At 64.4% G+C, this 12,510-nt stretch overlaps 1 protein-coding gene across 1 annotated transcript; it reads left to right on the top strand.

Moving 5' to 3' along the window:
• Positions 1-67: 67 nt before the first annotated feature.
• On the top strand, positions 68-11,721 carry B3GNT8 (UDP-GlcNAc:betaGal beta-1,3-N-acetylglucosaminyltransferase 8). Its single transcript, XM_043534527.1, is given in 4 exon segments — positions 68-2,481; positions 2,944-4,462; positions 10,186-10,482; positions 10,484-11,721. Coding segments are annotated over 2 exon segments (1,212 nt in total). The 5' UTR covers positions 68-2,481; positions 2,944-4,462; positions 10,186-10,206; the 3' UTR covers positions 11,420-11,721.
• The last annotated feature ends 789 nt before the right edge of the window (positions 11,722-12,510 follow it).

Genomic DNA, 12,510 nt, shown 5'->3' with positions numbered 1-12,510 from the left:
GCCGGGAGGCAAGGGGCCTTTCCAGCGCAGCAGGCTGGTTTGGTTTGGGTGGCGCCGGGGCCAACCGGGAGCCTGGAACGGCTCAAAGGGGCCTGGGAGAAGGGAAGATTTTTTCGCTTTGGGCCGAGAAAGTTCTCGGAGCACAACTGTGCGGCATGTTCCCGACGCCGCACTGGGCAGGAAACGGCAGGAAAGAAACGGTCCCTGTCCCCAACCCCGCCCTTTTCAGGCCATCTTCATCCTGGGAAGAAGCGACAGCCGCCACAACCCCCTTTCCCCCTCCCATTTCAGGTCGGTGTGCGGGCGAGGTGGGAGGGCGGAGAGCTGGACGCACCTCAGTATTCCTAGTCGGAGCCGGTCACACCCGCGTCGTCTCCTCTCCCACCCACAGGCCTGGCTCAACGCTCCCTCCCGGCCTGCCTCCTTTTCCTCCCCCAGCCGCTCTGCCGCCAGCGGGACTTGCGGTGGCCGGGGGGGTCCCAGGATGCGGGACAGGTCAGAGCTTTTATTGGACCCACTTCCGCCGGGGGGAGAGACGCGCTTCGGAGCCTCCCGGCGCCCTGGAAGGGACCCAAAGAAGAGCTCCGTGTTTGCTCCATAGCACGTCCAACACAGGATCTCCCCTCCCCTCCGTGTCCCTCCAGCTCGGATCCCCGGTGCCCGTCGCACGGGCGTTTCATGCCCCCGGCAGGACGGCACCTGGGTAGAAGCCATCCCGCCTGCCCCTGCCAGGTGGCTGGGCCGCGCGCCAGCTGCAGCAGGTGACGAATGATCTGGCCACGTGACTCTGCCTCTCAGGGAGGCCATTAGCCGCGGGGAAGCTTCCCTTCCCTGCTAGCTTTTGTCTCGGGTGTCAGCTGCCCAGCGGAGCCGCTGCCCGAGAAGTCTGCTGTGCGTGGGGATATGTCAGGGGCCTGGCGCCCGCGGGCTGGGCCTGGCACAGGAGCCGAGCCCGTAGCAGGCTGGGTTTGTGTTTTGAAAGCCCTTTGGCGTTTTTGCATCTGGTGGTTTGGGGTCTGAGTGGAGGAGCCTGGCCAGCAGCTCGCCCCCGGGGGAAAGGGGCTGGCACGTTCCTGCCCCTCGCGTGAGGCCATGAGACCGTGCGTCTCGTTGTGTGGCGGTGCCTGGGGGCGCCCGACACCAGCGCTTCTGAGCCTCACCAGTACGACTGGCCCACAACCCCCTCGTGAGACCGGCGAGGGGCAGCCCTGGGTCCAGCAAGGAGTGATTTGTTCGTAGTAGAGTTCAGAATCCAGGAATCCTGGCTCTCAGCCCCCCGCCCCTCTAAGCACTAACCCCACTCCCTTCCCAGAGCCGGGGATGGAACCCAGGAGTCCTGGCCCCTCTCCCCTTCCCCCCCTGCTCTAACCACTAGACCCCATTTCCCCCTCCCCCAAGCCAGGAATAGAACCCAGGAATCCTGCTGCCCCACCCCCCCGCCTAACCAGCAAAGCCAGAAATGGACCCCGCTGGCTCCGGCCGAGTGGAAATACTGACGGGCTGTTTATTTTTAGCAGCAGGTTCGTGGTTCAAACCCCGTTATCACCTCCGCGTGCCTGCCTGTCCGTGACCCAGGCCGGGAGCGAACGCTGTCCCCCGGGTGCCCCAGCCAGAGGCCTCATAGCTCCCTGCCGGCTCCCGATTCCCAGGGCATTGGGTTGCTCCATTTCGGGTGTCGGTGGGGGAGGTGAAAGCCCAGCCTGCCCCCGGCCAGCGAGCTCTCGTTTTCTTGGCAGGAGGTCGGGGCGAGGCAGGTGATTTTGGGACTGATCCTGCCTCAGTTTGGCTGCTGGGGGCCGGACAGGGAAGCTTGGGCTTCTCTGCGTTAGCAAGAAGGGGCGCTTTTCCTGCGGGGTGTCGGCTGCGTCGCAGTGACCAGGCCGGGAGGCCCCGGGGCAGCCGGTCTCGCCTCGCCGCCACGGGGGGAAATGGGCCGCCAGGTTGTCCCCCCTGGACCGTAGAACCAGTCGGACCCGCTGTGTCACGCGGGTCGCTGCATTCCCCCAGGGGCCCCTCCAGCAGGACGTGTGTGTGGCTGAGGCGTGTCTCTCTTCTCCCCCGTGTTGGTCCCAAGGCTCTGGATTTGAAGCCCTCAAGGGATGGAGAAAGGCTGGCTCAGACCCATGGTCCTGCTGGCTCTGACCATGGCTGGCGCTGGCTGCTTCAGAAGGAATGAACAGAACAGGACAATTATCGCGTGAGCCATCCCCTGCCGTCCAGTCCCAGCTTGGGGCAGTCAGAGGTTTAGGGACACCCAGAGCATGGGGTTGCGTCCCTGACCATCTTGGCTAATAGCCATTCATGGACCTGTCCTCCAGGGGCTGAATTCATTCCGTTTTGAACCCAGTTCTCCTCCACAACATCCCCTGGCAAGGAGTTCCGCAGGTTGTCTGTGCGTCGGGTGAAGTCCTTCCATTTGCTTTCATCCTGCCACCTGTTCGTTTCCCCGGGTGACCCCCGGTGGGGGTGTTAGGCGAAGGGGTAAGTAACACGTCCCTACTCGCTTTCTCTGCGCCCTCTGTGATTTCTCAGCCCTTTCCCCCACCCCCTCCCCCAAGGCTACGGTGCCACTTAGCACACTTCGGTGGCACGGCTGCCGTGTAGCCGCTCGCTGCGGCACGAGGAGGGCTCTCCCAGCCGAGGTCTCGCGGGGTGCGAGCGACGGGCCTGGCTCGGCCGGGCTGCTGTTTGCCCGTCCCCATGGTTCTCCCCACGGTGGGAACCTCGTGCCGGCTGCCCCAGGGGGGGGATTGAGACACCAGCTTTTGCACCACAAGCTGCGCAAGCCGGAAACCGTTGTAAAGTGTTATAAACGCCTGGATCCCCCCGATGGCTGGGGGGTCCCTGGCGCCAGGGGAAGCTGGGGGACCCTGTGGGCAGCTGGGCCGGCTCAAGAAGTCCCTGTACGTGATGTAACCGTCCCCCTCTTCCCCTTTCTCACAGCCGCTGCGTCTGCCTGTTTTCCTCCACCGCCCCGTGAGAAACAAAGGTCGTCGTGTGGCTGGGCCCTGTCGTCAGGCCTCTGCCACGATCTGGCTTCCCAGGATCCCCCGGACCTGCTCCTTGGGGGTGGGTCGGTCCCACCGGCTGCCTTGGGGGGTGCCGATTGCACGTGGCCGTGGGATGCCGGGCAGCGCTGGCAGGGGGCAGGAGCCGCTTTGTAGCGTGGGCCGAGGGTGACCAGACAGCGAATGTGACAAATCAGGACGGGGGTGGGGGGTAATAGGAGCCTATATAAGAAAAAGACCCAAAAACTGTCCCTATAAAATCAGGGCAGCTGGTCACCCTACATGGGGGGCTCAGCGGCATCCAATTGGATCAACTCCACTGTTGCTCCGAGCCCCGGATGTGCACAGGCCGGGGGCTGGTTTCCCCCGCTCTGCGCTCTCCCTCCCCCCCCGCCCCCCAGCCTTTCATCCCAGCAAGGACGTGCCCGGGCTCTGTCATCCTCTGCTCGAGTCCTGGGCAAGTCCTCCCCTCGCTCCCTGCCTCAGTTTCCCCACAGGGCAATGATCCTCCTCCTGCACTATGCGCTCCTGGCTGGGCCAAACGCCAGGGCCGGCTCTGTCCTGCCGCTCCCCTTTGGTAGGACGGGTGGCAGGGCCCCAGGCTGGGTTTTGACCCCGAGAAGGGAGCGGGGCTGGAGGCAGGAAACCGTCAGGAACTTGGCCGTTGCTTCGACACGGGAGGGCCCTGCCACCACGCGGATGGAGGCTGGGGACGAACCCGCAGGAGCCAGGGGAAGGAGCCGGGAGCTGCCCCTGCCCCGTCCTGGGGGAGAGTCTCCCAGCTCCCTGGGTGGCCAAACCTGAATCTCTCCCCAGCCCCACGCGGTGCGAACGCTCCCTGCCCGGCGCTGGGGAAACATGTCCAGACAAAGGGGTGGCAGGTGATGGCCACGGACCTGCCCGGACTGGGGAGGCTGAGAGCCGTAGAACCAAACAGCAAACCCTGGATGTGATGGAAACCAGGCTGGGGGGTGGGGGTCAGCCCCCCCAGTCCCAGCTAGGGTGACCAGACAGCAAGTGTGAAAAATCAGGACGGGGGTGGAGGGTAATAGGAGTCTATATAAGACAAAGCCCCAAATATTGGGCCTGTCCTTATAAAATCGGGACATCTGGTCACCAGAGTCCCAGCCCCCCCGGGCTGGGTTTTCGGACGCTCTGTGGAGCCGGCTGGGGACGGGGCGTTTCCTGCAGAGCCCGGAGCCGATTCAGCTTTATGAATATTTGATGGCAGATGAAATCGTGCCGGGAGCTTGGCTGACAGGCCCCACCCTTCCCTCTGCCTCGTGCGTGGGCAGGGCTGCCCGGGTATTTCAGGACTGGTGCTTTGCTTTGCCTTTTCCTTCCCACCGGTGGAGGGGGGCCAGGGGGTGGTTTGTACGCTCCGGGTTTAGGACGTGACTCAGAGGCGGGTGAGCGTCGCGCAGAACCAGCAAGAGGAGCCGAATCGCCTGGAGGTGAGAGCGGGGTGGGGAGCGGGGGCTGAAGCAATCCTGCCAAGGGGCGGGGGGTGGCCCGGGGCGCTGGCTTGGAGCTCCTCGGGGCGGAGCCCCCCGGCCCCTGGTGGGCGACTGCAGGGTGGGACGAGGTCGGACCGGCCGGGAGTTCAGACACGTCTTCCTGGGAAGCCAGGACGGATTTTTCAGGCAGGATCCCGGGCCGGGGCTGCCTGCCTGGGAAGGAGAGAGACGCCATCAATAAACCCAGAGGGAAACTGAGGCCAGGCCTTGGCCCCTCTCCCTGGGCTCCCAGCGGCCTTTGGGGTGGGCAGAAATAAACCCCTCCCCCCCCCCCCCCCGCAGGTCTGGCACTCGCATGGTGCCGGGGACGTGTCCTGTCCTGTCCTGTCCTGTCCCGGGCTGGGGAGAGTGGGCTGGCGGCTGGTTGTGCTTTGAGAGATGGGGGGAGGAGCTACCCCCCCCCACTGACTGCACCCCAAAGCTTTCCTTTGAATTCCCCCCACCCCGGAGCTGAGCAGGCCGGCTTGGGTTAGCCCTGCTCCCGGGGGGTGCTGAGACCTGGTCCCCTGACACCCCCAGGGCTGCTCTCCCAGTGCCCCTCACTCCTGACCCGCAGCCCAGGGGTGCTATTGGGGGGGGCAGGTGGGTTCCTCCCCCCAGTTTCAGACAGCAGCTCAGCTGCTGCATGTCCTAGCCCCCCCCCCCCCCCCCCCACAGAGCTCTCACCTGCCCTGGGTGTGGCCTGGGGGTTCCCAGGGGAGAGGGGCTGGTCCCAGGCCTGCCCCGGGGCAGGGAGTCAGGAGCTTGTTTCCGGAGCCGGGGCATTGAGAGAAGGAAGGCTGGGGACTAAATTCAGGTTCTGGAAGCCTGTAAACCAGGAATCCCTGGCGGCGGGGGGCAGGGATGGGAGAGAAGAAATCCAGCCAAGTCCCCTGAGCCAAGGTTACATTCAGAAAAGGGGGGATTTGGGGGCGTCGGTGAAAAGAAGGGGCCGAACCCCAGGGCAGGGCAAGCCGGGTGTCGGGCGGTTCCCACCCTACCTGTGGTACTGACATGGCCCCATCACCGGCGTGCCTGAGCTCCTCCCAAGGTCTGACCCATTTCCCCGCCTGGCCCCTCGGGGAGGTCGGGCGGGGCTGTGGGGCCCATGGTACAGATGGGGCACTGGGGCGCACACAGCACAGGTCAGAGTTTCAGAAGCTCCCGGGTTAGCTGCTTTGTAACCCCCGCGAGCCGGCCAGCTCGTCTTTGGGCGCTTGCAACCCTTGCAGCCTCTGTCCCTGTCGGCGGGCCGGAGGCCAGAGGGGAAGGCCGGGGCGGGGGGAGAACCCGGGTCCCTCCGGGCCCCAGACCGGCCGCACGCTCTGCCGCAGGCTGCAAAAACCAGAGGCCTCTGATGGGAGCAGCAAACCCCAGGCGGCCAGTTCTCTGAGCCCCAGCGAACGGTCCCAGGCCCATGGGGAGGAGGGTTGGTCGACAGCCTGAAAAGCAGCCCGGAGGTTAGGGAGGCTGGAGACTCGGCCGAGAGGAGATCACTTAACCCCCACGGGGTGGCAGGTTCTGCCCCGGGCTGGGCTGCTGCGCAAGTTCAGATTTTACCAGCAAACCGTTTGGTTTGGTCCTTTTCTGCTCCGAGTGTGAGACAAAGGAGGAGGGAGAAAGTGGCGTGTTGAGCGTCCGAGGGGTTGATGGGTTCTTAGGGGGTCAGCTGTAACCAGGCCAACTCCGGGACAAAGCCCAGAACCTGCCTCCCCAGCGCCCACGACCCTGTGGTGTTGTGTCCTCTGTCCGCCAGGCGCTGGGAGTGGGTGACCGGGGATGGGTCACTTGGTGATTCCCTGTCCTGTTCGTCCCCTCGGGGGCACCTGGCCCTGGCCGCTGTCAGCAGGCAGGACGCTGGGCAGGATGCACCGTGGCTCTGACCCAGGCTGGCCGCTCTCATTCCCTGGCACCATCTGTGTGCTCAGCACCGGTCAGCGTATGCCAGGAAAGAGAGCCCAGAGCCAATGCCTATAACGTGTAGCCCCCTGCGCTCCCGACCCGATTCTCTCTGCCCTGGCAGGTCCCACCAGCTTGGCTTGACCGTGCTCCGCCGGGGAACAAGCTGATGCCAAAGCCACCCGGATTTGTGACGTGGGTGATGATGTGGCCCTGGCTCGCCGGGGATGAGGCCAAGGGACCCCCAGCCCCCCGGGGGCTGTGACGCTGACCGGGAGCTCCCAGGCAGGCCGTTGCGGCCGGCTGCCGATCTCGGATCGTCTCTTCGCAGAGACCAGACTCGGGCCGTCGCTAGCCCAGCGAGGGGAATGGCCGCCCCAGGCGTGGGGCAAACCCTGTGTTGAGTCGCGCAAGGTACCGTGGAGCCAACGAATTGTCCCGGTTCAGGGCCATTGCACCTGCATCTCCTCTCCGCGATGGCTCCCGCCCGCAGGCTGCCGGTCCTGGCTGGGGCGGAGACCCGTCTCTGTCTGTCCCGGGCCGCCCAGCCCCTGCCTGTGCCATTATTCCCGGCTCCCCCAGACCCACAGGTGACCGCCCAGTTCCTCCTAAGCAAGTGTATTTTATCCGTAAGGTAAAAACACGAGAGAGAAAACCAGAGACCCCCCTGCCCCAGCCCCCACCTCCACAAAGGCTCTGGTCAGTGTCCTTCCCTAAGGCCTGCCCCCCGTCCAGCCGTTTGCTGGCTCAGAACAAAGCCCAGAGCCTGGTTCACACACACCCACCCCCGGTCCCTGGAGACTCCAGTGGGAATCAGAGCTGCCAGTCGCTCCGGGGGGGGGGGGGGTCCGTAGGGCTGATAGCAGGAGGAATCCCTCTGCCCCCCCTCCCCATCTCAGCCTAGCCCAGCCACCGCTGCATTGCAATGCGCCGGCCCTCCAGGGGTTACGCAGCATCCAGGACGCTCTGGGGTGGGTCTGTCGGTCCCAGGAGTAGCCGGAAGAAACGTTCGCACGAGGCAAATCGCTCACCAGAGCCGGGGAAACGAGCCAGGGTAGAGGGCGCAGGAGGAGAGGGGCTGGGGCCGGGGCCGCCTTGACGAAGCTGCTAATTGCCGTGAGGTGCCCGCCGGGGAGAAAGCAAAGGGGTGGCCAATGTGGCGCAAACCTCCTCTCCCGGCGGAGACGCAGGTGCTGGGCCAGGGGCCTGCAGGCTGGCAGCCGGCCGGCGCTCTGGTCACACGGGGACGGCACGGCCGGGGCTGCTGACTCAGGGGCTCGCCAGGGCCGTGCAGCTGGAGTCCAGGCTCTGGGACCCCCCCGCAGCCGGAGTCAGGGGCACCGGTTGTGTAGACAGACCCCCCCACAGGCCCGAGCGCGCTCCCCCCGAGAAGCCCTGCTGTCGGCTCCCAGGCAGGCTGGGGGCTGGCTGCCCGGCCCGCTGAGAAGGCAGGGAAAGCCCAGGGAGGAGAAGGTGAGCAGGGCTCCGGCCGGGGAAGCTCGCGGCCCCATGGGAAAGGTGGGGGGCTGATGGTCACTCACTCGAACTGCTGCCCGGGGACTTGCTCCTGTCCTCTAAGCAGGATCTGGAGGATGCTGGAAGCCGCCCGTGGGCCCTGCCCGTGGGTTGCTGAGTGCGCTGGGCGTGGCCAGGTGGCAGCATCTGCCCGTGGGGCCAGCACATTAGGTCTGTGGTAATAACAACCTGTGGCTAATTAATCACTGGTAACTAGTTTGCTGATAACCAATTAATCTGAAGTCAATGGGTGACAATGTTCCCGGTGATGCTCTGGCACTAAACCGTGGTCGAGTCAGCGGCAAGTGGCCCGGCTCAGCCCCGGGTGCCACCAGGTGCCCGTCCCCACAGGGCTGGGCCACCCTGCAGCTGCTCTGACTTTCCCGGGGGTCTGGACCGGTTACGCTCTTAGCCCCTGATCGTGTGTCATTCGGGCCTGGGGCTTGTTCCTCTGTGGTGCCCGCGTCGGCTATTCCTGGGGTCCCGCTTCCCCGGCAGCTTTGCATGGGCTCAGCCCCGGGTTCGTCAGTTCCCTCTCGGCCTGGGTGTATTTGCTAGTCATTCTTGCGGGTGCTCTGTGGCTAAGAGCGCTCGGCCTCTCCGCCACCAGCCGTGCAGGTGAGCTGGGGTGACGCTCGGTGAAAGCCCCCCTCAGGAACCTTAGGGGGGTGGGAGTCTTGCCCTCAGCCCAGCCTGGAAACCTTCCCTGGGCTCTCGCCGGGGTGAGCAATCCCGGCTCGTCTCCGGCACTGCTCAGCAGCATTGGCCCCATTGTACAGATGGGAAAACTGAGGCCCTTAATATACCATAAGAACATAAGACTGGCCGTGCTGGGTCAGACCAAAGGTCCATCCAGCCCAGTGTCCAGTGCCACCAGTACTCCTCTGTCTTCCGACAGTGGCCAGTGCCAGGTGCCCCAGAGGGAATGAACAGAACAGGGAATCATCAAGTGATCCATCCCGTGTTGTCCATTCCCAGCTTCTGGCAAACAGAGGCTACGGACACCATCCCTGCCCATCCTGGCTAATAGCCATTGATGGACCTGTCCTCCATTAATTTATCTAGTTCTTTTTTGAACCCTGTTATAGTCTTGGCCTTCACAACATCCTCTGGCAAGGAGTTCCACAGGTCGACTGTGCATTGTGTGAAGAAACACTTCCTTTGGTTTGTTTTAAACCTGCTGCCTATTAATTTCATTGAGTGTCCCCTAGTTCTTGTGTTATGAGGACGAGTAAACAACACATCCTTTCTACTTTCTCCCCACCCGTCATGATTTTATAGACCTCGAGCATATCCCCCCCCGAGTCGTCTCTTTTCCAAGCTGACAAGTCCCCGTCTTCTTAATCTCTCCTCAGTCAGCAGCCATTCCAGACCCCCAGTCATTCTTGTTGCCCTTTTCTGAACCTTTTCCAGTTCCAATCGATCTTTTTTGAGATGGGGCGACCACATCCGCACGCAGGATTCAAGCTGTGGGCGTCCCATGGATTGATACAGAGGCAACGTGATATTTTCTGTCCTATTATCTGTCCCTTTCTTCGACTGTTCCCAGCATCCTGTTGGCTTTTTTGGCTGCCGCTGCACGTTGAGTGGACGTTTTCAGAGAACTCTCCGCAGTGACTCCAAGATCTCTGGAGTGGTAACAGCTAATTCAGACCCCATCATTGTATAGGTACAGTTGGGATTACGGTTTCCAATGGGCATTACTTGGCATTTATCAACGCTGAATTTCATCTGCCATGTTGTTGCCCAGTCCCCCAGTTTTGAGAGCTCCTTTTGTAGCTCTTCGCAGCCTGCCTGGGACTTAACTAGCTCCAGTAATTTAGTATCATCTGCAAATTTTGCCACCTCACTGTTACCCCTTTTTCGTTTATGAATATGTTGCGTAGGGCTGGTCCCAGTACGGACCCCTGGGGGACACCGCTATTTACCTCTCTCCGTTCTGAAAACTGACCCTTTCTTTTAACCAGTTACTGATCCACGAGAGCACCTTCCCTCTTATCCCGTGGCAGCTCACTTTGCGTCAGAGCCTTTGGTGAGGGACCTTGTCAAAGGCTTTCTGGAAATCTAAGTACATTATCTCCACTGGATCCCCTTGGTCCACATGCTTGTTGACCCCCTCAAGGAATTCTGGTAGATTGGTGAGGCACGATTTCCCGTTACTACAACCATGTTGACTTTTCCTCAACAAATTACGTTCATCTCTGTGTCTGACAATATTGTCCTTTACTATAAAGAACAATCCATTAACCACCCCCTCTGTGTCGCAGGCTCCGTGATGGCAGAGGACCATGAAGGGGACCAAGCTGCTGACGGTGGCCTTGGCCCTGCTGACGCTGCTGGCCCTGAAGGCCTATATGGACTGGAGCTTGGAGCAGCCCGAGCACCTGCCCGCCCCTGAGCCCGCCTGGCAGCCCAGCCCCCTCCCGCTCACCCAGCCGCTGGGGGACGACCCGGCGGGGCTGCTGCTCCTTCTCAATGCCTCTCTCCAGCGGCTCCGCCGCAGCGTCCCCGAGGCGGACGCCTACTGGAACCGGCAGCTGCGCGGGCTCTTCCGGGCGCTGGAGGGGGGGGCCGGCCAACGGCACGTGGGGCTGCGGGGACGGGCCGGCCGCGGCGGCTGCCATCAGGGACTTCGCCTCGTACCCGGACCAGCACCGGCGCTTCGTGCTGCATGCCGGCTGCCGCAGCTTCCCGCTGCTGGTGAACCAGCCCCGCAAGTGTGCCGGCAACGGGACCTTCCTGCTGCTGGCCATCAAGTCGGTGCCGGGCAACTTCGCCGCCCGCCAGGCCGTGCGGGAGACCTGGGGCCGGGAGGGGGCGCACGGGGGGCAGCCGGTGCGCACCATCTTCCTGATGGGCGCGGCCCACGGCCAGCACCAGCCCGACCTGCGGCGCCTCATCGCCGCCGAGAGCCAGGCCTACGGCGACGTCCTGGTGTGGGACTTCGAGGACACGTTCTTCAACCTGACCCTCAAGGACTTCCTCTTCCTGGGCTGGGCGCGGGCGCACTGCCCCGACGCCCGCTTCGTGCTCAAGGGCGACGACGACGTGTTCATCAACACGCCGCGGGTGCTGGCCTACCTGGGGGCGCTGGACACGCGCCGGGCCCGGGCGCTCTACACCGGGCAGGTCATGGCCAACGCCTCCCCCTTCCGCCAGGCCTCCAGCAAGTACTACATCCCCGAGTCCTTCTACGCGGGGCCGTACCCGGCCTACGCCGGCGGGGGCGGCTACATCTTCTCGGGCCGCCTGGCCCCGGCCCTCTTCCTGCTGGCTCAGCACGTGGCCTTCTACCCCATCGACGACGTCTACACCGGGCTCTGCTTCCAGGCGCTGGGGGTGCGGGCCGAGGCCCACCCCGAATTCCAGACCTTCGACATCGCCGAGAAAGACCGGGCCGACCCCTGCGCGCACCGGCAGCTGCTCCTGGTGCATCGGCGCAGCCCGCAGCAGACCATGCAGCTGTGGCAGCAGCTTCGCAACCCCCAGCTCAAGTGCTGATGGGGGGCTGAGCGCTGGCTGCAGGGGCCCCAGCCTCGGGCGGAGCGGGCCCTGGGGCAGCAGGGGCTCCGGCAGGGCTGGAGGGGGGCTGCCCGTGCTGGGGGGGCAGGACAAGAGAACGGGCCAAGCGGAAACGTGGTCCCGGCTCTCCGCCGCCAGACCGGCAAATTCCCTCCCACTGCGTTTAACTGGCCCCCCAGCTGCGAGCTGGGCCATGGACCTGGGCGCGCCTGGGGGGGGGGGGGGGCACTGCTCTGTGCAGCTGGCTGTCGTTCCCGGATGGGCCATTAAACAGTGTCTGGCAGGACCGTGGCTTGGCACGGGTGCGAATCGAGTGGCGCTTCCCCGACCCAGCCCCGCTCTGTGCAATTCCCCGTCTTGAGTGCAGCGGACCTGGGTGTGGAGGGAACCCAGGGCTGCGGGTCGGGAGCGAGGGGCACCGGCAGAGCTGGGGGGGGCCCAGGGCTGGGCTGCGGGTCGGGAGCGAGGGGCACCGGCAGAGCCGGGGGGGGGGGCCCAGGGCTGGGCTGGCGGGGGCTGCGGGTCGGGAGCGAGGGGCACCGGCAGAGCCGGGGGGGGGGGAGCCCAGGGTGGGGCTGCGGGTCGGGAGCGAGGGGCACCGGCAGAGCCGGGGGGGGGCCCAGGGCTGGGCTGGCGGGGGCTGCGGGTCGGGAGCGAGGGGAGGGGGGTGGAACCTGTGGCTGCAGGGGCAGGTCTGGCTGCTGGCCCCTGGCGTGAACTAGTCTCACGGGGCCCCAGCCCGGCGCTTGGGCACAGGGCAAACCTTCCCCTCACGCCCTGGCGGTGTCAGCCTCGCCCCAATGCTAGCGCCCACTGGAGGCTGCCGCTGGTGGTTACACTCTGTCCCCTGCAAGGTGGGAGCTGAAGGGCTGGAGAACAAAGGAATCCGGTGACCTCCTGGCCCGGGAAAGGGACAAAGCCCAGAGCAGGGCGGGGCTGGAGGGAGTTTCAGTTTGGGGCTGGCTGGGACATGGAGTGAAGGGCAGACGAGGTTGTCTGGCTCACTGCCCCCCAAAATGGACCCAGCTGAGGGGTCCTGTTCTCTGCACCTACAAGCTCTGTGTTAGACC

The sequence above is a fragment of the Chelonia mydas genome, chromosome 23, assembly GCF_015237465.2.
Source record: "Chelonia mydas isolate rCheMyd1 chromosome 23, rCheMyd1.pri.v2, whole genome shotgun sequence".
Classification (NCBI taxonomy): Eukaryota; Metazoa; Chordata; order Testudines; family Cheloniidae; genus Chelonia; species Chelonia mydas.
The sequence above is the reverse complement of the archived record's forward strand: the minus strand, read 5'-3'. Positions and strand labels throughout refer to the sequence as shown.